Genomic DNA, 25662 nt, shown 5'->3' with positions numbered 1-25662 from the left:
CATGTGTTTCCTCCCGCCGGAGGCAAGACTGCGCCCCCCTAGCCCCCTCCTAGAAGTATGTCACTCTGGAGCTTGCCTGCCCTTTCAACCGTTGAGAGCCTCGCTCTGCCCAGAGCCGCTCTCTGCCCCTCTGGTCAGGCCGCCTGCTCCTCTGCCACTGTTCGTTACTGGAGTACTTGGAGTGCTTGTCTACCCCCTCCCGCCAGAATCCTGGTCTCCCCGAGCGCACATCCATAGCCTGGATGGCCGCCCGTGCACTGTGATCGCACCCGGACGCCCCGATGTGCCCTCTGATCTCAGGAAGAGGCCGCGCCGCATAACCAAAGGACTCGCCACCTTTACAGCCTGTATTGGAGGTCTCTGTGCCGCGCCCCGCCATCTGGAAGCCACCCGCTGTCCACAGACCCCAAGGTACGTCTGACCTCAGAAGCGTTCTATGACGCGTCTGCCTGCCTGGCCCAGGAGCAGACGTCGCGCATTTCCCAGGACGAACTGCACACTACGGGCTCAGGGCCCGCAACGTTTTCTTTCCCCGTTATTCACTGTGCACCCCCACCGTGCCCGGAACGCCGATCTGCCGACTGGACCACTGGTAGAATTTGGCGCGTACCCAGGAAAGCTTCCCCCCCCTCTTCCCATGAGCGTACGAGTCGCAACAGCCCAGTACGACTCGTACCCACCTCTAACTTCAGCAGCGCTGTACGCGGCATACCGTGGGAAGTGTGAGAGTCAGCAGGACTTCACTCCCCGGCCCGTACGACGCGCAGGGAAGTTCGTTAAGCATACAGCCGGTACGATCCGTGCCCCAGTGCCTGGATAAGGTGCCCACAGTATGTAAAAGTAGTTTAAGACAAACAAGGACTGAGAGAAGAAAAAATCTACAAATTGAGAAGAACACTTGCGATTGTTTCACATCTTGTGGCCAAAGCTAAAACGTTAACAGAGGTCTTGTAATGTTTTGCCTGCATAGATAGATATATATTTTTACATAAAGTATTCATATTTTCACATAACCAATGAATGGTGTCCATTTGTGGGGGGATTAATGTATTTACTGTGTGTACCTACAAATGCTTAACCATTAACGCCTGAAGATTAGCCTTGGCTGCTCCAGCCACGCACCTAGAGGGTGAGCAAGGGTAATTCTGAAGGGGTCATCCTGCACCCTGACTTAGAGGAGAGGGTCCCTGCTTGTCATAAGTGAATACTTGCGCCAATCAGAGACCCCCAATTCTAACACCGCTGGAGAGAGTTAAGAATAGGTTGGGTTTGTGAGAGAGTGCTTAGTGTTCACTCGCCAGTCGTCTGCAGGTCCTGCTGGAGAGAGTTAAGAATAGGTTGGGTTTGTGAGAGAGTGCTTAGTGTTCACTCGCCAGCCGTCTGCAGGTTCTGTTGGAGAGAGTTAAGAATAGGTTGGGTTTGTGAGAGAGTGCTTAGTGTTCACTCACCAGCCGTCTGCAGGTCCTTCTGGAGAGAGTTAAGAATAGGTTGGGTTTGTGAAAGAGTGCTTAGTGTTCACTCGCCAGCCGTCTGCAGGTTCTGTTGGAGAGAGTCTAGAATAGGTTGGGTTTGTGAGAGAGTTCTTAGTGTTCATTCACCAGCCGTCTACAGGTCCTGCTGGAGAGAGTGTAGAATAGGTTGGGTTTGTGAGAGAGTGCTTAGTGTTCACTCGCCAGCCATCTGCAGGTTCCGCTGGAGAGAGTTAGGAATAGGTTGGGTTTGTGAGAGAGTGCTCAGTGTTCACTCCCCAGCCATCTGCAGGTTCCTCTGGAGAGAGTTAGGAATAGGTTGGGTTTGTGGGAGAGTGCTTAGTGTTTACTCACCAGCCGACTGCAGGTCCTGCTGGAGAGAGTTAAGAATAGGTTGGGTTTGTGAGAGAGTGCTTAGTGTTCACTCACCAGCCGTCTGCAGGTCCTGCTGGAGAGAGTTAAGAATAGGTTGGGTTTGTGGGAGAGTGCTTAGTGTTCACTCACCAGTCGTCTGCAGGTCCTTCTGGAGAGAGTTAAGAATAGGTTGGGTTTTTGAGAGAGTGCTTAGTGTTCACTCGCCAGCCGTCTGCAGGTCCTGCTGGAGAGAGTCTAGAATAGGTTGGGTTTGTGAGAGAGTACTTAGTGTTCCCTCGCCAGCCGTCTGCAGGTCCTTCTGGAGAGAGTTAAGAATAGGTTGGGTTTGTGAGAGAGTGCTTAGTGTTCACTCACCAGCCGTCTGCAGGTCCTGCTGGAGAGAGTCTAGAATAGGTTGGGTTTGTGAGAGAGTGCTTAGTGTTCACTCACCAGCAATTTGCAGGTCCTGCTGGAGAGAGTTAAAAATAGGTTGGGTTTGTGAGAGAGTGCTTAGTGTTCACTCACCAGCCGACTGCAGGTCCTGCTGGAGAAAGTCTAGAATAGGTTGGGTTGTGAGAGAGTGCTTAGTGTTCACTCACCAGCCGTCTGCAGGTCCTGCTTGAGAGAGCTTAGAATAGGTTGGGTTTGTGAGAGAGTGCTCAGTGTTCACTCGCCAGCCATCTGCAGGTTCCGCTGGAGAGAGTTAATAATAGGATGGGTTTGTGGGAGAGTGCTTAGTGTTTACTCACCAGCTGACTGCAGGTCCTGCTGGAGAGAGTTAAGAATAGGTTGGGTTTGTGAGAGAGTGCTTAGTGTTCACTCACCAGGCGTCTGCAGGTCCTGCTGGAGAGAGCTTAGAATAGGTTGGGGTTGTGAGAGAGTGCTCAGTGTTCATTCGCCAGCCATCTGCAGGTTCCGCTGGAGAGAGTTAAGAATAGGTTGGGTTTGTGGGAGAGTGCTTAGTGTTCACTCACCAGCCGTCTGCAGGTCCTGCTGGAGAGAGCTTAGAATAGGTTGGGTTTGTGAGAGAGTGCTCAGTGTTCACTCACCAGCCATATACAGGTTCCGCTGGAGAGAGTTAAAAATAGGTTGGGTTTGTGGGAGAGTGCTTAGTGTTTACTCACCAGCCGACTGCAGGTCCTGCTGGAGAGAGTTAAGAATAGGTTGGGTTTGTGAGAGAGTGCTTAGTGTTCACTCACCAGCCGTCTGCAGGTCCTGCTGGAGAGAGCTTAAAATAGGTTGGGTTTGTGAGAGAGTGCTTAGTGTTCACTCACCAGCCGTCTGCAGGTCCTGATTGAGAGAACTTAGAATAGGTTGGGTTTGTGAGAGAGTGCTTAGTGTTCACTCGCCAGCCGTCTGCAGGTCCTGCTGGAGAGAGTTTAGAATAGGTTGGGTTTGTGGGAGAATGCTTAGTGTTCACTCGCCAGCCGTCTGCAGGTCCTGCTGGAGAGAGCTTAGAATGGGTTGGGTTTGACAGGGAGAGAGTCAAGGTATGGCTGACCTTTTCCATGGTGGGGCACTGTTAGCAGATAAATATACACACTCTTGCCAGTAGTACTAAGAGTGTTGATCACCATCACCGTTCCCTTGTAAAGTTTACATGTTTCTATTACTTTCATGTTTTACATCACAAACCTTGATTTACAAACCTGTGCTGAATATTCCCAGCTGGCAGCGCATCAGGACATAGTAGGAGGGGCCTGATACAGTCACTTATTGCGATCAGTGAGGATGATTAAGTGGTTATAAACAGATCCGACATTGAAATCCATCGGCTTTAAGTCTCTGTGCTCTCCCCTTTAAGATTCGGCTAACCAACAGTGTTACATCAGGCCCCTCACACCTCTCCGATGAGGAACACCCTAGACCAGTGGTCTTAAAACCTTTTAATACCACCCCCCTTCCTCCCAGCAATCATAGGGCGCCCCTTAGAAATTTTCACAATTATTCTATTAAATTGTCAATGTTTAAATATGTCTAGACTTATTTAAGCAATGCAGTTAAGTTCTGTTTTAAAAATGCAATCAAATGCATGATTGCCCAACATACTGTTCTAGTCAGACAGGCCTTACTACAGCTTAGTAGCCCGCTGCCGAGGGACTGCGGCTCGGGCGTAAACTCAGGTTCAGGATCTTTAACAACCGGTATACCCTGAGACAGAAAGACTATAAGGCTATTAGAATATTCCATCCACTGTGGGTAGAATGTTCTAAATTAAAAAGGAAGAAACATGAAGACAAACATTGGAACATTGGAGGTCAGAACAGATATTGGTCTCATGCTCACTGTACCATGGTATTCAAGCTAGCCTGGCTGATGAGGAGTGATACCTCAAAACTGATCCTAGGATGCTTGTTTCTAGTCCAGGGAGGACCTGCCTTTGCAGCTAGGGCTGGATTGTTTCCATGAGGAGCAGGTTCAAGACTGATTTGCATATGGCTGGCTCTAAATTGGTGTGCCATGGTGTGCAAAAGTACAATGGATTGAACCCAGATTTCTTGACTGGGAGTCAATGTTTGATTTGTTCCTCGTTCCGTCCATCATTTGTGTGTCTTTTGCTTTCTCACCCTAAGTGTGCCGGGTATACCCAGACTTGGGTCCTGGGCTAACTGTGCCACTGTTTTAAGCTTCTAACTATAATGGGGTGGCCCAGTGACCCTCAGAACCTGGGTTCCAAGATTATACAAAAACAATGGCTCTGTTGGGTGAAAAGTCAATTTCTTTGTAAATCTAAATGGTAGGCAAAACTATCAATGTATTTCACAAAGTTTTTTAGAAATACATAATCACCCTGGAACAGAATTACTTGTTGAGGGAGAAAAGGGGAAAGAAGGAAGAAACACACACCATTTTGGATTTAATCCAAAATATTCTCATTTTTAGAAAATCTGACATAGATATAGCATTGGTAAACATGGGAATGGGTTGTCCAAATCAAAATTAGCATAAACGTACAAATAACAGATACGTGCTTAGGTGAATAATAGTGACAAGTGATGTTGACTGTGTGTGGATACACAAATACATAAAAACAAATAAAGATAAGTCCAAAATTCAACATCAATTTGTTTCAACAAGTACATATGTTTTCTCCTATTGTCGTTGAAACTTGGTATGGACTGATTAGTAGCACAACGTTGATGTTTCGACCCTATAAGATGGTGCTGGCTTTATCGCAACCGTGTCGAGTCTTCATGAGGACTAACAAGCAAGTGGACAACCTGTTGGTTTTGAATCTTTCAGCACCTATTTCTATATAGGCAGGAGGGTGGGGATGTGTCAGCCGACACCATCCACGACCAAGGGTTCAATCGCAGTATCTTGTGCAGTAAATGCGTAAAATGTCTCCACCAGCCGGTGGATAAAAATGGAAGATTTCGGTTAAGTGCCGCTTGTGCGATCACTTCAGGATAAGATCAAGGAACGTCTCTCTCCTTCACGATCTGGCGATCAATGCGATAAAGCCAGCACCATCTTATAGGGTCGAAACGTCGACGTTGTGTTCGAGTTGGAAAAAGGAAGTTTGGAAATGGAGTCTGGAGAAGTTTGGAGACAGAGGAAATTTGGAGCTTAATATTTATTGTTTTTTCGCAGTCACAAAAGAGGAAGATGGGTGCTGGTCATGGGGACTTATACATGTTCTAAGTTCCGGAATGTTTTAAAGTATTCTAAGTTCTAAGATATTGTTGCTGCTGTGTTTGGGCGGTAATAAAAGAGATATGCTACTAATTTTTCCATCTCTTTTGAAAACCTTAAAACCTTTGGAACCCTTTCCTGAACTGGCACACAGATAAAATCTATCCTGTATCCAACTACAGTTTCCATAACCCAAGGATCCTGCGTTATCTCTTGCCATCTGGAAACTAACTGGGATAGTCTGATACACTAAAAATGAAATGCGAGGTTTTGTAATGTGCTTGGATTTCTTTCTCACAGAATAAAAACCAAGAACGTTTCTTTACCTTTAGGCCTCTTTGTGCTAGTCTCCCAATGGGTTCCTGATATTTCCTGTTTTTCCGAGCTGTAGGGAAATAAACAATAGCACAGAATAGACACTTAAGTTGATGCCAGAATGCTTGCTGATTTTTTTTAGGTTTGAAGATTGATAAAAGCTTTTTGCACGTTCACTGCCATGATATGGTTTTTCTCCTGTGTGTCTTCGCTGATGTATAGAACTATGCACAAGAAAATGGGCCGTTAGTGCAAGATTGGTTGTACTGCACTTACACCTAAGAACCCACAATCCCTCGACCGACTAGCTATAGTGTCTCATTAGCTCCCCAGCCCATCCGAAGATACCTAATGCTTAGACAAACCCAGAACACGGAACTCCCGACCTCTCAGAGTCGTCGTAGCAATGCACACCCTTTTGCTCACTTACCTGTGCTTGTCCACACCAAACAATGCAGAGTCTATGTAAAGTTTATAGTGTTTATTTTTCAACTAACAAACTCTGTGCGTAGTTCTATAATGCAGTCAATGAGCTAGCACCAGAAGAATAATACATAAGATAAAAACAATGATCAAAGTTACAATACCATAAAATAAGAAGGGAGAGATCATTCTGAATGACCAGTGGATATTATGGCCATAGCGCCTAGACCACCCTCCCCTGGTAGGAATATGTATATTATATAAAAGAAGATCTCTGGGCCAATTCTGGGGAACCCCTCATCTTAGAACGTAGGAGTAAGGTTACATCATAGGTTCAGCAAGGCTCTAGTCTTCCGTCTGTCTAGAGAAAGCTGCTGCGTGTTAGTAAAACGCAAGCATTTCTCAATCGTGCAAAGAAGTGCCTAATGTTATGTCTAGGTAGTGCGGATTGACCAGAAGTGGAACGCACAGTGGCTTGTTTATCGACCTTGTACGCAATGAGCAAACTATAACAATATGAGCTCATGTGGGCACAAAGGTATTTTGCACAATAAGATACAGAGTGTTGTGCGCAAAAATAAAAAGACACGTAGATAAAATGGTTGCTACCTCAGGCTAACTTTAGCAAATATTAGCGTGACACTAGGGGCCGCACTACAGTTTTTCCCCAGTGTGTGCTCGCTGATGCTGTTTTAGGTTTGTTAATTGACAAAAGCTATTCCCACATTCACTGCAATGGTATGGTTTTTCTCCAGTGTGTGTTCGCTGATGAATCCTTAATGTTGAAGATGTAATAAAACTACGTCCACATTCACTGCAATGATATGGTTTTTCCCCTGTGTGTGTTCTCTGATGGAGTTTTAGGTGTGATAATCGACTAAAGCTCTTTCCACATTCACTGCAATGGTATGGTTTTTCTCCCGTGTGTGTTCGCTGATGTCTATGTAGGACTGATGAGAGACAAAATCTCTTCCCACATTCATTGCACTGGAATGGTTTTTCCCCAGTGTGTGTTTTCTGATGCTCCTTTAGGTACCATAATCTACAAAAGCTCTTCAGACATTCACTGCAATGATATGGTTTTTCCCCTGTGTGTGTTTGTTGATGATATATTAATCCTGAAGAGGAACTAAAACTACTTCCACATTCACTGCAAGGATATGGTTTTTCGCCTGTGTGTGTTCTCTGATGCAGTTTTAGGGGTGATACATCTATAAAGCTCTTCCCACATTCATTGCACTTGAATGGTTTTTCCCCAGTGTGTGTTCGCTGATGACTCATGAGTTTTGATAATTCTATAAAACTACTTCCACATTCACTGCAATAATATGTTTTTTCCCCTGTGTGTGTTTGTTGATGATACATTAATCCTGAAGAGGAACTAAAACTACTTCCACATTCACTGCAAGGATATGGTTTTTCTCCAGAGTGTGTTCTCTGATGCTGTTTTAGGTGTGCTAATTGACTAAAGCTCTTCAGACATTCACTGCAATTATATGGTTTTTCTCCTGTGTGTGTTCTCTGATGTTGTTTTAGGCCTGACAATAGACTAAAGCTCTTCAGACATTCACTGCAAGGATATGTTTTTTCCCCTGTGTGTGTTCTCTGATGCCGTTTTAGGCCTGATAAATATATAAAGCTCTTCCCACATTCATTGCACTTGAATGGTTTTTCCCCAGTGTGTGTTCGCTGATGACTCATGAGTTTTGATAATTCCATAAAACTACTTCCACATTTACTGCAATGATATGGGTTTTTCCCCTATGTGTGTTCGCTGATGCTTGTTTAGGCCTGATAATTGACTAAAGCACTTCAGACATGCATTGCATTTGTATGGCTTTTCTGTGTGTGTTCTCTGATGCAGTTTTAGTCTTGGTAAATATACTCTGTGTTTTATATAGCAGATCCCCCATTTCTTTTAACTTTCATTTAACTGTGGTTTTCGCTGGTTGCTGTGGAATGGCCTGAAAGATCCATTCAATACACCTTTAGCACTGAATGGTGGCCTGATATCACTTTAGGAAGCAAAGTACTGCTGTAACCACCTCATGATCAGAGCTGGAATTGGAAATGTTTACACAAAAAGTGGTTGATCAGTGTTGCCTTAATTTTCTAGGGGGTAATTTCTTCATCTTGAGGCACGGAGGTGACAGCTGAGACTCGTAGAATCACCGAATTGCACTTGACGGTACTTCAAAGATCTGTCAGTTTATGTTCAGGTTCGGCTGCCTCTGTCGGCACTTATGTTTTCCTGAATACTGGAACTCAATGTTTCTGACTTTGCTTTTGCAGATTTACAGTATTATCTTCATTATTCCTAAACATTTTGTGCAATCAAGGATTATTTTCTGTCGGATGTAAAAAGATTTAAATTACTTAAATGGAAAATACCAGAATGTGCATATACAATTTTTAATTGATTGTAAAAGCATCTCATTTATTACTATTGCTGAAACTTATGAAGACATATTTAAGACACATTTAACCATACAGAGATATTTGCATAACAGTTCCTTTGAATACGCCACATCTTATTTATTTCAGCAAAGGGGTCATAGAGTAACTTAGCTAAAAAAGGGCGCTCGCATAGCACTCATATACTAGTTACAGCTTTAGGTAGATGCATATGGTCAAGGTTTTGTTAAAACAAGAACAGCTCTTAGAGTAAGAGAAGGATCAGGAAGACTCAAGACAGCAAGGTGGATATCAGAATGTTGTGCCATGCATAAAATCCTATTATTCACTGAGGTGCCTGGTTTCATTCACTACTAACTACTAACTCTTTTTTCAGGAGGATTCCCCTCACTGTTGTCTCAAGGCTTGATTACGGGGGCCTTTTGTGAGCTGATTGTGTTTGGGGCCCTTGTGGCGTAAAGGGGCTCTATCTGAGCCTTGTAGAACCTGCATCGTGTATCGACCCTCTCCCCATATAAAGTCCCTGCCCAATCTAAAATGTTGGCACCTCTAAGACTCTAGGAATCTAGATATTGACAAAGAACTTAGCATGTCCTTCTTGTGGACATGAAAGAAGGACCATCATGTTCTGTAGCTTTAAAGTATTTCTAAGGTGGAGGCCATCTTAGAATGTTGTTGTTTACTAATTCTGCTTACATTTCCAGACTGGCTGGGTCGAATTTCCAAGTGCATCCTAGTCCACTGTTCATCTTATCCCCCCTATCCCTCTCTTCTGGATTCTATCTTCCTAATTGCATAATCTTGTTTGACCTGATGTATTTCAACTTCCCTTTTTTATATTTGCAGCTGGGCCCTCTCTTCAGGATTTTCTGTTTTCCACCTAGTAATTGCATGCATATAACGCTGGGAAGCCCACAAAAGAAAGAGTACCTTCTTCTCTCTTGATCTTCTGTCATTATGCTGTTGTTTAATGGGCTGTCTTTGTAGAACGGAGTCATGGAACTTTCCTCCAGCCACCCCATGATTTGCTCCATCCCTTCCTTCCTTCCTTCATCTGACCATACCCCCTTCTACTCAACTACCCTAAGCTTCCCCCCACGTGAGCATGCAGTACTCCGGTCCCTCCCCTCTTTCCACTATGGAAATTTGGTGCCTTTAGCCATGGATTCCCTTTCTCGAAGATCACTGGACTCCAAACTTGTTCCAGACGGCTGAAATTCCTACACTATCATATACCCCATAAACTAAAAGCGTGTTCAAGAACTTCAAACACAGGCTTCTCAAATTTCTCCCATGAACTCTTATTTCCACCCCCTATGTCTTCACGAATAAAGGCGCTACTATAAGTGACTTTGGGACATATGTAGGTAGCTTAATAGCGTGTTCAAGAACTTCAAACACAGGTTTCTCAAATTTCTCCCATGAACCCTTATTTCCACCCCCTATGTCTTCACGAATGAAGGCGATACCATAAGTGACCTTGGGCCATATGTAGGTAGCTTAATACCGGTCGGCAACGGCCGAAAATCTGTAAATTTCCTGTTACCGACCGGTATTTAGCTTTTTCTAATGTAGGTAGCTGGTCTTAAGGATAGGGTAATTTACCGAATCGGTAATTTAAGGAATCAGTAAATTACCGGTAAATTACCGAATTCTTAAAATACAGAATCGGTAAATTACTGAATCCTTAAATCCTATGTAGGGACCACTCAAGTGAGTGCATTTTTGATTTAAGGATACGCTATTTACCACCAACTACATGTTGGTGATAAATATTGAATACCTTTAAGAAAGCAATTTTGTGCTTTTTAAAAGTCCTTAGGGCATGTATGTGCGCCACATGTGCACAAATGCACGATTCAGGGGTGCAACAGGGTGTCAATGTGACACCCTGCCACCCTTGAATATGCTCCCCCTAATACCGATTCAGTATTTACCGAATCGGAAATAGTGAATGGCTTCCCATTCATTCCTATGGGCCTCCAGGCCGATAGGAATGAATGTCAATTACCGAATCTGTAAATAACAAATCGGTAATACCGAATATTACAAATTCTTTAAAATTTACCGAATTTTTAACTACATACTATTTATTGATTCTTAAATACAGAATCAGTAAAATTCGGTATTTAAGAATCCGTAAATAGAGATTACCTACATAAGGCCCCTTATCTTTTGCATTAAAAGACCAGCACAATGAAGGAAAGCCCTTTGCTCTCTGCTCTGGATCACTGCATCCACTAAAGCCCCACACAGTCTCAGACTCTCTGCAACTTCCTCTATTGTTGGCCGAGCAGAGGCAACCATCTCCCTTTATAATAATGGGATTATCCTCATCCAAGCATCTGAACGCAGCCTAGAATTACTTGATTCAATTTTCCTCTCATCAAACTCTCTGTGATGAATACGTTTCCTCCCTGACCCAAGCTCATCCTAGCCCTTTAGTCATCCCACGGGTACCTCGTTCTGTATCCTCCCCTCTCCCCACTACTTGTATTGTTTCACCCCTCTCCCCTCCTCCCTATCCATCTTCGTCAGATTACCCAACAGCATTCATTTACCATTACCCTTGCAGCTTGTTTCAACCAACATTTTTCATCATAATAACCTAAGCCCGCATCACAGCCCTAGAGCAGCGACCACTGAAATACCCTGACTCGATACTAACACCTTCACCTCATCTCTGGCCCTTACCTCTGAACATTTATTTTATTTAGTTTTATAAAGCGCAAATAAGACCCATGAGGGTATCAGAGCACTTTACAATATACAGTTATTAAATATTAGATGGTTGAGGTAGTAAACATACATTCGGTATTCGCCAATCAGTACAAAAGAGGTTGATAGTAGTGTATGGATAGCATAGGTGACTAGTAGTCAAAAAAGAATGATCCGCGAGGGAATCAGAACTAAGCATGGCCGAAATTTGCAAATTCGCGGATTTCCCTGAGAAATCACAAAAAAAATCTGCGAATTCGTGAATTTTCCCATGAAATAACGGATTTTTTTGTGATTTGCCCTGGAGTACTTTCTACTGGCTAATCCAGTAAGTGCTCCCTCATTGGGTAAATGTATAGTGCTTTTACTAAACTGCAGCTGCGTAAAGGGCCAGAAGATGTGTCTCCAGTGACCATGTGTGCCTGTAACACAGGCACAGGCACACATGGTCACTGGAGACACATCTTCTGGCCCTTTACGTAGCTACAGTGTAGTAAAAGCACTATGGGGCAGATTTACAAGCCGCTTGCGCCTCTTTTGCTCCACAGTTGCATCACTTTTGTGACGCAGCGGCAGCACAAAAGATGCGCCATGGTGCTGGGTATTAACAACGTGACGCATCTGAGAGATGCGTCACGTTGTAAAGCCCTGCGCCATCAGGAGGCATTCCGGCGCAGGGGAGGGCGTTTCTGCGCAGGAACGCCTCCTAAAAGTGGCTGAGTGAAATCTACAAGATTTCACTCAGTCACTTTTAGGCCAATGCTGCGTCAAAACCTTGCGTCTGCTTAAAGCAGGCACAAGTCTTGACGCAGCATTGGGGAAATAGGGCCCCCCAGAGTATTGCTGGAGCTGCGTCGCAGCTCCAGCAATGCTCTGCTTTTACGGCACAGATGCGTGACTCATCTGTGCCGTTTTTGCCACATGGTGCGCCGCATTGTAAATGCGGCGCACCATGGGTGGCGAAGCTGCGGCGCACAATAACTGGCGCATCCCTGGGGATGCGCCAGTTATTGTAAATCTGCCCATATACATTTAGCCAACGAGGGAGCACTTACTGATTAGACAGTAGAAAGTACTCCAGTTGCGTAAAGGTATTGCAGAAAAAGGTGGCTTCTTCGTGGACAAACACCCAGGGCGGGATTCATTCTGCCCCCTGTTAGACTCGTTTTTTGTGCCCTTCTGCCCTCTGTTAGACTTGTTTTTCCCTTGTTTTTCTGCCCTTCTGCCCCCTGTTAGACTTGTTTTTTGTGCCCTTCTGCCCTCTGTTAGACTTGTTTTTCACTTGTTTTTTTGCCCTTTTGCCCTCTGTTAGACTTGTTTTTCCCTTGTTTTTCTGCCCTTCTGCCCTCTGTTATTCCCTTGTTTTTGTGCCCTTCTGCCCTCTGTTAGACTCGTTTTTTGTGCCTTTCTGCCCTCTATTAGACTCGTTTTTGTGCCTTTCTGCCCCCTGTTAGACTCGTTTTTTGTGCCCTTCTGCCCTCTGTTAGACTCGTTTTTCCCTTGTTTTTCTGCCCTTCTGTCTTCTGTTAGACTGTTTTTTTCTGCCCTTCTGCCCTCTGTTAGACTCGTTTTTCCCTTGTTTTTCTACCCTTCTGCCCTTGGTTAGACTGCTTTTTGTGCCTTTCTGCCCTCTGCATCACCACAGCATCACTCAGCACTACCCCAGCATCACTCAGCACCACCACATTATTACTCAGCACCACCACATTATCACTCAGCACCACCACAGCACCACCACAGCATCACTCAGCACCACCACAGCACGACTCAGTGCCACCAAAGCATCACTCAGCACCACCACATTATCACTCAGCACCACCACAGCACCACTCTGCACCACCACAGCACCACTCAGCACCACCACAGTACCACTCAGCGCCACCACAGCATCACTCAGCGTCACCACAGCATCACTCAGCACCACCACATTATCACTCAGCACCACCACAGCACCACTCAGCACTACGACAGCATCACTCAGGACCACCACAGCATACCTCAGCACCACCACAGCACCAATCAGCACCACTACAGCACCACTCAGCGCCACCACAGCATCACTCAGCATCACCACAGCATCACTCAGCACCACCACATTATCACTCAGCACCACCACAGCACCACTCAGCACAATAAAAGCATCACTCAGCACCACCACAGCATCACTTAGCACCACCACAGCAACACTCAGCACCACCCCAGCGTCACTCAGCACCATCCCAGTATTATTCAGCACCACCACACCACCACTCAGCATCAGCACAGCACCACTCAGCACCACCACAGCACCACTCAGCACCACCCCAGCATCAATCTGCGCAACCATTCAACAACAACTGGTTCAAATATGTTCTCTCAATGTTTCAAGCTTTATTACAAATGTCACAAAAGATGTAAATATTTCACTTCTGTTCTTGGATTTTCGTCACAATAAAATACACTGAACATAATCTTCACAAAAGTTATTTACAAAAGTTTAAGCTATTGCCATTATAAATTAAAATCACTTTTATTTAAGTATTAATTATTTAAACAAATTAAAAGCCATTGTAATTTGTAATATCAATACATCTAAGTCACGTAAATACAAAACATGTTGCATTACAAATGCTATAGGTGTCACATTTGCGAAAGTTATAACTATTGGCATTGTAAATGACAAAGCTATTAATTTAGCAATTTTCAAAACCAACACATAAATAAAAAAAAATTGTCATTTACAAGACCAATAGCTCAAACGTTCCTAATGCGAGACCTATTGCATTGCAAATGCTTGTTTTTATATCTGTCAGTGCTTCCTGTTGAGGTTTAATTTTCATGACAGGCGCCTCAATGCCTACTTGTAACTATTCTCTGACCATGCTTCAAAGGTAAGAGCAGGGTCAGAGAATAGTTGCAAGTAGGCAACGAGGCGCCAGGAAGCACTTACAGGCTTACAGCAACAGGTGCCCAAGTTTAAGTTAATTTCTTTGTAACCCTTTTGTAAAAGATTACAAAAAATTAGCTTCAACTTTTGCACCTGCTGCTGTAACCCTGTAAGTGCTTGGCTGAAAATTCGTGGATTCGCAGATTTTACAGCGATTTTGCGAGATTTGCGGATTGAGAAATTGCTGAAAATCCGCAAATTTCGCGAGCGGGACGAATTTTCAGCCCATGCTTAATCAGAACACTTCACAATACACAGTTATTTACCATTAGGTGGTTGAAGTAGTAAACATACATTCGGTATTCGCCTTCAATTCAAAAGATGTAGGCAATAATATATGGATCGCACAGGTGACTAGAGGTCAAGATAGAATTAAAGTCTTAGGATGTGAAATTGTTTATTAGAAGCATTTTTACTTCTTTTTTGAAGGAGGTAAAGGAAGAAATTCCATGTACCACTAGAGGTAGGGAGTTCCAAATCTTCAGTGCAATCCCTGGGAATGCTCTGCAGCCTGTTCTCTTTTTATGGTAGAATTGTGGTTTAAGTAGTAGTGAGCTCACACTTCGCAGTTGTCTGCATCCTCCCGATCGCACTAGCTTTAGAGCTACGTAACTGGGGGTATTGCTATGCAGGGCTTTATGGGTCATGCAAGCTATCTTTAGGTGTATTCTTGCCTCGCAGGGCAGCCAGTTCAGAACTTTCAAGGTCAGAGAGATGTAGTTATTTCTTTTAGTTCCTGATACCAGTTTGGCCGCAGCGTTAAGCGATGCCCTCAGCGGGTCGGCCAGTATTTGGGGAGAACGCATAGAGTGGTGCTTCCATAGTCTAATATTGGTAGCACTAGGGCTTGTATTGCCATTTTTAAGTCGGTCTGTGGGAGGAAGGGTTAAAGTTTCCTTAGTATACTCATCTGGTGATTAGCTCCCTTGGTGGCATTAGTGATTTGTGCGTGCATGTTTAGGTGTTTGTCCATGGTGACTCCCAGGGACTTTGCGGAGTCAATGATGTGCGGAGCACAATCAAAGGAAGTTAGATGTTTTAACCATAAGTCTATCTTGGGTGTGTGATTGGGTGGGGAGATGAGGAGGAATTCCGTTTTTTTGGTGTTAAGCAAGAGGTGGTTGCCAGTGAGCCAACATTGAGTATTCTGTGGAATAGCGTTGAGGGAGAGGAAGTCTTCTGGTGAGGAGATTTTCATATACAGTTGGGCGTCGTCCGCATATAGGTGATATAGAATGTTCGCCGAGTTCAATGCGTTTGCCAGGGGCTCCATGAGTAGATTAAAAAGAATGGGTGAAAGTGCTGAGCCCCTGCTGTCAGCACTGATGCATCTGTGACACCTTTCTGGACCAAACACTGACACTTGCTATCTCGGAACCCCCTAACATGACCAATAACATGGCGCCTATCGACTCATCAATCAGTTTATGAGTCCCACACCCCCACTCCTCAATCATGACTCAATCTCTATTCCCCCCTCCCCTGGTTCTCCCAATGCAGCTTCTCCCTAACACCATAAACCGGAGCAGTCTCACCTGGCCTCCTGGCCAACATCACAACCTCTTGTTCCCACGTTACTAATGACGCCAAACTCACTGAGATCTCTCAAGAGCTTCAGCAACTTAAGGCTGAGGTTTAAAGCCTAATATCCCTCACCTCTGAGCTCGCTAATTGTTGGTGTGCCACCAGGCCGATGGGTAAGAATAGACCCTCTCTTTGGCAATCCAAGAGTCAAGTCAAGTCAAACCAGCTATATTTGGTGTAAAATATACAACCATAAAGCATACTAGACAGAAGGTACTATATACACATAAATAAAAACAGTTTTCAAATATTTACATCTTTAAAAAAACAGTATTTCATAACAGGCATTACATCTTTATTCAATAGATAGTACTCTGAAAATTATCAGTGCAAAAATCGCACATGTACAAAACAAGCATTTTTGAGCAAAATCCTAACATATAACAAAAGGGGAAGAAAAAAAATGATTCATAAACATACTTGAGATTAGGATAATAGATTATATCAACATTATGGAATAATGACACAACTAAAGGCAGTCATCAGTTTTTTCAGATATTAATGCATCCAGATGTGACAAATCCTTTCTTTTCCTAATCGCCCTTTGTATAAAATTAATAACACAATAAACAGTTTTGACATTATCTATAGTACATAAAAAGTTAAAAGCATGTTTATAATGGAAACGCCTATTGGTTAAAAAAGTGGTTTTATAACAATTCTCTGGATATCTTTATAAAAGGTACTAAACAGTAAGAAGTGCATAGTGGACTGGGGGGGTCTTTCCATCACACAGGCAGTTTGGTGAAATATAGGACCATTTTTCCTTACTTGAGAATGCTTTTATAAAATGTAGTGTCCCAAATCTTAGCCTTGTTAAGTAGAATTAATGCAGAGTGTTTCTTACCAGAGTTAAATATATTTGTAATCCCACCACAGAGGGGATCCAATAACAATCACGTTAGACGGGTGTCACCCCGCACATCCAATGGGATCTCAGCAATCGCATTGTTTCCTTCCTCATTTGACCTGGAAGATAATTCCCTACCCCCACGCCTCCACTCGTCACATCAGGATGAAAGATACTCAATCGGACAACAATATTTACTCCCTCCTCCTTCAGTCAAATCCACATAGAGATGCTAGGCTCAATCTCAGAGCAGGTACCAATTCCTACTTCAAGAAAATTCCCATCACTCAAATTGCCTCCGCTGTCGCCATACCCCACCTGAAATGTACTTATGATCTTGACCTTATAGTCCTGACTGAAAATTGGCTAAATTACTCCTTCACACCATCGTTCGACTTTCTAGCACCGCCCAGATACAACATCATCAGATTAGATAGACGAAACAGACCTGGTGGAGGTAACCCCTGTACTCTCTGCAATAATCTCTTTATGAAGCAAGCACAAAATGTTACTCTCATCTTGTGTGAATATCTAGGTGTATACTGCACCCAAATCTTCCTTGGTGACTTCAACCTCTACTGGAATGACCCTATGACCAATCAGTGATTAGCCTAAAAACCTTCATAGCTGACCTAAACTTGATCCAAATATGCGAAAGTCCTACCCAGAACCTGGAAACGACATTGGATCTAATTGTCTCTAAAGCTAATTCCATTCAACTTGAATCTATCATTCCATGTGATTGGACAGACCATCACTGCATCACTTTGCTCATGGCTGAATCGCTGTCCTAATAAAAGGTTCAAATAAAAGAAAACAGACACTGGAAAAAGAACCTTTGAAACATAAACCTGAATGAACTGACATCAATCGGCAATTATATCCTTCCCCCTCCCGAAGACATGTCAGATGTCCAGGACCTTACTGATCATTACACTAATTCAATAACAAACATTCTAGACTCTATGGCACCCCTCCAGCTAAAAAGAGTACCCACCAAAGACTCCGAGCCTTGGTACAATGGTAGTCTAAACGCTGAAAGATGCAATCTAAGATTGAGTGAAGCGTCATGGAGATTCTCCTCCTCGCTTGAACACCTCCAGCAAGTGAGATCTCTAAGAATCATTTACAACAAACACATACATAGCTCAAAAGCAAACGACTTTAGGAAATAGCTAAACAATGCCAGGAATAGACCTAAAAACTGTTTGAACTTGTTAAATTGCAATCTAACAGGCAGCCCCAACCTGCTTTCTGGGTTTAATTATTGAGTCTTAGATAGTTCTCTACCATCCATGCAGCTAAGGCCTGCATGCAGATTTCAAAATTTGCTGCTGAAGCTTCAACACTCTCAGTGATGGTAATCATGATCTGAGTGTCATCAGCATAGGATAACACTTCTAGGCCAAAAGATCTTACAACCCTGGCAAGCGGGGCAACATAAAGGTTAAAAAGGTGGGGCTCAAAGAGGATCCCTGGGGAACTCCACAAAACAGCCGTTTAGGAGCAGAAAGGAATTGACCCATCGAACTCTTTCAGCCTGCTCCGTAAGGAAAGATGTAAACAAATTAAGGGCGGAGCACTCAATCCCTATTTCCCGGAGCCTCCCAGCCAATCTAAGGGGAGAGATGGTATCGAAGGCTGCCGTTAGGTCCAGAAGGGTAAGTAAGGTGGTGTGTCCTGCATCGACCTGTTGTCGAAGGTTGTTAAAAACAACGGTTAACGCCGTCTCGGTACTGTGCTCACTTCTGAACCCTTGTTGCGAGCCATCGAGCAACTGATGGTCCTCCAGATAGGTGCTAATATGGAGGTTCAGCTGTTTCTCAAAGATTTTAGCTGGGACGGGCAACAGGAAATGAAACTGTAGTTCTTTAGTTCTGCCAGATCCAGAGAGGGATTCTTTAGCAGGCAGTGGGATACTGGCCAGAAGTAATAACGACATTAAGAACTATGGTCAAAGATGGAACAATAGCCTCCATTCTTAGTTTCAGGATCTTCAGGGGACAGGGCTCCATAGGGGAGCCAGATCTAACTCCACTTAAGATCCGCTCCTTGTCTTCTTGAAGTATAGAGGGAAAGGTGCTCAAGCGGCAATCCTTTGGAGGAGCTACCAGAGAATCCGAAGGACAATCGGCCTTTGACCCTCCAACATTGGATATCTCCAGGGAGGAATATATGTCCTTGATTTTGTCATAAAAAAGCATGTCTTTTTATCACGTAGCTCCTGGGAGACCTCGGTGTTGGCAGAGGCTGAGGGGGCTAGGAGGGAATTCATCACAGTGAAGAGTTCCCTCTGGGATTTGATGGATTCTGTCATCTTGGAACAATAGATAACTGTAAAGATCCAAGACAGCTTGATTTTTCCAGAAGGTTTATTGATCAGCACAGCATCATAACCTTATACAGCAGTATCCAGATTGTAACTGACAGGCAGTGCAGAATGCTACATGAGCAAAGCTCTGTACAGAATGTAGAATGTATGAGGAAACATAACAAAGCACATGCAATTAAAGGGGCAGAAATACTGGTTACATATTAAATAAATATATACAGAATGTAACAATAACCTTTTCCTCATTAATAGCTAGCCTATATTTTATGCAGGTCCCTTTCGGCTGGGATACGCTTACTTCGCCATATTCTTTCCTGCTGTCGGCATACCTGCCTAAGGTTTCTCAACCTTTCGGTGAACCAGGGCGCCGAAGGGCGTTTTCTGGCCACATAATGCTCCTTAAGAGGGGCAAGAGAGTCCATAGCCGCGAAGATCCAGTTAGAAAAATCATCATAAATTGAGTTAACATCCAGGTGGGGGAGACAGAAATAATTGCTAAGCTTAATTAGAAGACCCTCCTTATTTATGTGGCTAAGTGTCTTGACAGGCTTTTTGGCTCTATTTCGGAGTGATAAAGACTTTAAGCTTGCTCACACCTATAGGCTGTATTCTTCCCTTTTAAGCCCTTTCTTCCAGACCTAGAAGAGGATAGCTGCTTTATATGATGATAGATCCCTTACTCTAATCCATCTATTGCCTATTGGCTTTGCCTTTCATTATTTTGCCTATAGTAGAGGGTGGATCCTGTGGTCCTGACTTTATATTACACATTTGTATGGTTTGTGTAGGTACTCTGACAGAGGTAAGGGCTATTTCATCCTTCTCAGGCCTACAAGGCCCAGAACTAGAGAGACTCCATTTTGCTTTCTATCCCTGCAGAGCTGAGATGCTTCAAGGGGAAAGGTAATGTTTATAGTTAAGGCTGTTGACTGCTAGGGGAAAACCAGCCAAGACTGGTTCTTATCCGAGGAATGTGTTTGTCTCATGGGCCCAGACGTAACATGCAGGTGCGCACTGCGGCTGCGCAAGGGGCCCTGGGGCTGGCACAGGAATGCGGTGGGAGGCAGCCCTCTGTTGGAAATTTCCATGAGAGAAGAGCATTCTAAATTAGTGAAGTGCAGAGGCGGAGTCAGTTAGTCGAGTTGAGCTGGAGTGGTAGAAGCAGTTGAGTTGAATTGGAGGAGCGGAGAGTGTTGGTAGAGTTGGAGGAGTGGAGTTGCAGGAGGAGAAGAGACAGAAGATGCTTGGAACAGAGAGAAGACAAACAGACAGTCAGTGAGCTGGAACTGAAGGAAGCAGTCAGAAGCAGTTACTTATCAGGAGGAGTTGTGCATAGCTGGAGTCTGAAGTAATGCCTTTTAGAAGAGACTGAAGTTATATCGTGGATTAATCTGTGGGAGCAGCTGGAGTTAATTGGACATTGGCACAGATACATTTAAACAGAGTGAAAAAGCTAGTGGAATGAACGATTATCAGAGCGGCAGAAACCATTAGATTGAAGTTGGAAGGTGGAGAGAGTCCGTGGGGGAGGAGTCCAGTGCAAAGTGATCAGCACAGATGTGTGTCCAAGAGTGCAGGAGAGAATCTAAGACGAGCTAAGGCACAGACGAGAGAGGAGCCCAGATGACAGCTAGAGCAAGACTTCATACTCCCAAGGTGACCTCGTTCCTTACTTTATAAATATTAACCTTGTCCTTATACTGTGTGCCTAATCCTTTTCTTTCAGCGGTGTGTTAAAGTTTCTGTTAGTTATAGAGACCCCGCAGATCTGTGTATGTATCTATTCCCCTCTTACTTTTCAGGCTATGTGTTATAGTGCAGTATTATATTGTTGATATTGTTATAATAAAGATACCCCAGTTCTTAGTGAACCAGTGTGCATGTGTTGTTCTTAAGATAGAGCTAACCTTTCTTCTAACCAGATGCTGTGTAGCAACTGATGGATCAAAAGGGAGTAGGAGCGCATAAATCAGGGAATAACTCTTGCATACAGTGTGTATATCTCTTGTCCCTACACAGTGAAGGTAACCTTGTCTCCTAGTCAGGTATTACTGTTTGAACAGATGCTACCCCTGATCAGGTAAGTGATAACTGAATAATTAGGCCATCCCATAATATTATTGTAGTAGCGAACCCCTAGTGAATAGTGAGAGAGACTTCCCAACATAGAGAGAGAGCTGAAGGTATTCATAGGAAAGTGGTCGTCATTGGTAAGTGGCGTTAGTGAGAGCACTGATTGTGGTCAGTGTGTAGATCTGCCGGATTGCAGATCGGATTGTAAGTGAGTGAGCACCGGGGGGATACGGTGTTTAGGTCCGCCGGATTGTGGACCGGATAAACAGAGAGCACTGGGGCTGCAGCCCAGTGTGAATGGCACGCCGGATTGCGTGTCGAGTGAGCACTGAGGGTGAACAGTGTGATGGCACGCCAGATTGTGTGTCGAGTGAGCACTGATGGTAATCAGTGTGTAATGGTAAATAATCAGAACTGCCCCAGGGTAGATTATTCTGGACCCATGTGGTCGCGAGACTATGAGGTATGAGTGTGGTGTAGGGCATGAATGTCCTTAGTAATCAGTGAGTATTCTTAGTATCCCTATAGATTTAGTGGTGTTTCTGATAATATGAGCTTGTATATTGCGAGTTCCCCATCCTCAGGTAGGTACCCAGGTGCCTGGATAGATGGGTCCTGAGGAGGGAGGTGGTTACGTTCCGGCTGGGTTGGAGGGGCTCTCAGGAGCTGATCCCATCTGGTCTAGAACCCGGTCGTTACACTAAGGTTTCTCTTCATCTCCACCCTGTTCTTAAAATTAAGATCTGGGTGGGATTCTGCAATTCGCTGAAAAAATGGAATGGGATTATTCACCTCTATCCTAGGATCATTCGAAAAGATCCCGTCCAGAATGTGTCCTGCCGTATGAGAGGGGCTCCTCACCAGTTGAGTAAGGCCGCAGGAGTCCATAGTTTCCAGAGCACAGTGTTTTTTTTCCAAATGGAAGTTAAAATCACCCAAAAGAGTGACATTGGATCTAGCCAAATAAGGCTCAATTCAATTGCTGAAGTTCTGATTAAACATTCCTCTGGGTAGTGGAACAAAACTACCAATGGGTAGGATCTTCAAGGAGAAGAATAGGGCCTGATAGGGATCTGATGAAGAGGTGAGGACCTCAGTGAAGCACGAGAAGGTGTCTTTATAAAGTAGTCCCAACCCCCCTCCGCCCCCCCATCCTTCCTTCCCTATCAAGTCTGGACAGAGCATACCCTGAGGGGATGGTGTAGTGGGCTGAATAACCTGAAGGACACCGGTCACAGTTGAAATAAAATAGGCGTTTATGTAGCGATCGCCCTTGGAAGAGCGGCAAGTTGCCGCAAACATTATGTTTTCAGAAGTGGGCAGAAAAACTACCAGTCCCAGAAGGCCAAGCGGCGCCAGGAGGCTGCACAATGGGAAGAACTTACTTAAGCTCCTCCCCTTGAACAGAACGGGGCTTGTCAATCCTGTTCCTGGTTTGTTTCCATGTTGTTTCCTGCTTTGGAGCCCCTGCCTTGGAGTAATTTGACTAGCCTGTTTTTGGATCGCCGCGACGACGAAGTGCCTGCGTGGCCAGTTGAGCAGACACCCGCCGCGACGACGAAGAGCCTGCGTGGCCAGTTGAGCAGACACCCGCCGCGACGACGAAGTGCCTGCGTGGCCAGCACATCAACTTCCCAGCGCGTCTCTGTGAGTAGAACAAAGCCGCGCTTGTGGGGGAAAAGAATTGCGGAGAGCGGGCTCGCTCTCTTCTGTATCTCTAGGTTGCAGTCCTAGAGTCTATCGCCTGGTTGACGGTAGAGTGCGGTTCGCACACACTCCTAATTTGTTTTTGCCTTGGTTTCCTGCATTACGGGGGTTATCGAATCTTGATCCACGTCTGTCCCAAAAGGAGTATTTTGGGATCCTGGTACTGGTTTAAAAAGATTACCGGAGAGAGTTTCATCTTCGGACCTTGTTACAGGAGCTTGTGAGGAAAGTGCATTAACTTTCGCCAGCTGTGGTATAGACTTCCTGTATTACTAGTACCTTCTGATTTTCTACACGGAAAGATCGCTTCCACCAGTGGGAGGTCTTCCCAGTAAAGCCGCTGAAATCGAATCTCGTCTTGAGAAGCTTCGAAGACCCCCTCATCCATCCCCTGATTCTCCCTTGCGACCTCCGGCTGTACTCGCGCCAATCGCGGTGATTGTCCCGTTGTTGGGTGAAGTGCGGTGTGAGGTTGTGAGGACAGTCATCCAGTCGTTCCTGCTGGGCATAGGATTCAGGTTAGTGGCGCATGCGATTCTTGCGCTGCTTACAATCTTTACAGATTGACAAGCCCAAGAACGCTCACCAGCCTGGACGATGGATACAAACACCATACTTACCTCTCTGTTGGAAAGCGTATCGGAGTTGCAAAGCGAGGTTCAAACTTCTCGAGCTGAAAATCAAGCTTTATACAAGGAAATGTCGGACTTACGTAAAGAAATGTCTGATCTTGCCCAAAAAGAGCCTAGTGTCAGACCTCTGATACGACCTGCTACCTTGCCTCCTCCTCCATCGTTCCAACCTGGAGGAACTTTTGCAGCCCCTTCCACGTCCACAGACGCCACCCCTACAGTACATATTTTGCAGACCGATGGCATACCTCTGGCTCCTCCCGAAAGGTTTTACGGAGATCCCAAAAAATTTGAGACCTTTCTAAACCAATGTCGCCTTCATTTCCTTTGCAAGCCTCAGATCTTTCAGGATGAAGCATCCAAGACAGCCTTCGTTATGTCGTATATGGGAGGAAACGCATCCGGGTGGACCATTCCTTTATTGGAACGAAATGATCCCGTATTGCATAATTTCGCCGATTTCTGTCTCGAAATGCGTAAGCTATTCGACAGAAAGTCACACATGTTATCATTGGACCGGGAGCTAATGACCCTACGCCAAGGGTCACAGGACCTATTGTCCTATATTACTACTTTCAACCGACTCATCGTCGAAACAGACTGGCCGGCTCAAAAAAGAATCTCTCTATTCTATCAGGGGCTTCGGGGGGAATTGAAGGACGTTTTAGCACAAGTGGTGCAATTGCCCTCCACATGTGAAGAACTTATTGACTTAACAGTCCAACTGGATCATCGATTGATGGAGCGGAGAGGTGATCGGAGTAGAGGGGATTCTCGGTTCTCCTATCCCCTGGTTAGATCGCGACAAGTGAGTGATGAAAAAGCCAAACCCCAAGAGGGGCCAGAGCCCATGCAAATAGGAGGAATACGAGGCCCCCTTACCAGAGAAGAAAGGGATCGGAGAAGAAGACTCAAACTATGTATGTACTGTGGAAAGAGTGGGCATTTCGTTAACGATTGCAGAGCTCGGGCTTCCACTTCCGGAAGGAATGTATTTCCCAGAACACAGGCATCCCTGAGAACGGAAGAGCCGTCGGAAAACTAATGGTCTTGGATCAGACAGAGACCACTGATTCAGGACTCCAGTCTCCCCCGGTCTCCCCTTACGTCGCGAACACCCTTCACCCTGCGGTTGCGCACATGAATATAAACGTAACCCTGCAGGTAACCAACCAGAAGCCTTTCCTGGTGGACGCTCTATTGGATTCAGGGGCCACAGGGAACTATATCGATCAAGCTTATGCAAAAAGAATGGGTATTCCCTGTGACCAGAAAACAACGCCCGAGATGGTCAAAGCTGTGGACGGCACTGACTTGTCATCAGGACCAGTGACTCAACATACCTTGGCCTTGCTGATGGAATATGGAACCAGTCACTACGAATATATCCAATTCGACCTCATAGACGCCCCCCAATTCCGTCTCATCTTAGGTATGCCCTGGCTGACTTTACATGACCCTTCTGTTTGTTGGTCAACCCGCACAGTAAGGATGACATCCCAATACTGCCAAGAACATTGCCAGAACAGAGACCATCTCCACAGAGTTCCAGAAGTCTCACCTGCCTCTTGCTTGGCTGGGGCCTGCTCAGTAGACAGGTTCTGCTGTGCCACGGTTCTACCGGCGGAATATCACGAATACGCCTCTTTGTTCGATAAGAAAAAAGCCACTCACCTGCCTCCACATAGGACCTACGATTGTCGTGTGGACCTTGTTCCAGGTGCGGATCTCCCCTGCAGCAGAGTGTATGCACTAACCGAAAAGGAGACGCAGTATCTACGAACATACATTGATGACAATTTGGCCACCGGGTTCATTAGACACTCTACGTCCCCTGTCTCGTCGCCTATGTTTTTCATCCCCAAGAAGGACTGTGAGGAATTGCGTCCATGCATTGATTATCGAGCCATCAACCGGGTGACGGTAAAAAACCGGTACCCATTGCCCTTGATACCCGTGCTTATGGACCAACTCAAAGGGGCGAGGTACTTCACCAAACTGGATCTTCGAGGGGCCTACCATCTCGTACGTGTCAAGACTGGAGACGAGTGGAAGACAGCCTTCAGGACCAAGTTCGGCCTCTATGAGTATCGGGTGATGCCGTTTGGACTGTGCAACGCCCCCGCCGCCTTCCAGTTTTTTATGGATGAGGTGTTGCGGGGGTGTTTGGAGTCTTTTTGTATCGTCTATATTGACGACATTCTGGTGTACTCTGCCTCCCTCTCAGA

The 25662-nt window shown here is 45.0% G+C and overlaps 1 protein-coding gene across 2 annotated transcripts in view; it reads right to left on the bottom strand.

The window, feature by feature from the left end:
- LOC147668197 (uncharacterized) overlaps positions 1-25662 on the bottom strand; it is a 153759-nt gene that overhangs the window by 94795 nt on the left and 33302 nt on the right. Inside the window, exon 3 of one of the 2 annotated variants that reach the window (XM_086948712.1) lies at positions 6241-8545. The exons of the other annotated variant lie outside the window; for it this stretch is intronic. Coding sequence (XP_086804838.1) covers positions 6852-7916 — 1065 coding nt within the window. The 5' untranslated portion in view covers positions 7917-8545 and the 3' untranslated portion in view covers positions 6241-6851. Of the gene's footprint in view, positions 1-6240; positions 8546-25662 lie in introns of those variants that run through there. 2 annotated transcript variants of the gene reach the window in all.

Source organism: Lissotriton vulgaris, unplaced genomic scaffold (assembly GCF_964263255.1).
Source record: "Lissotriton vulgaris unplaced genomic scaffold, aLisVul1.2 SCAFFOLD_2744, whole genome shotgun sequence".
NCBI lineage: Eukaryota > Metazoa > Chordata > Amphibia > Caudata > Salamandridae > Lissotriton > Lissotriton vulgaris.
Note: the sequence above shows the minus strand (reverse complement) of the source record. Positions and strands in the feature narration are given on the sequence as shown.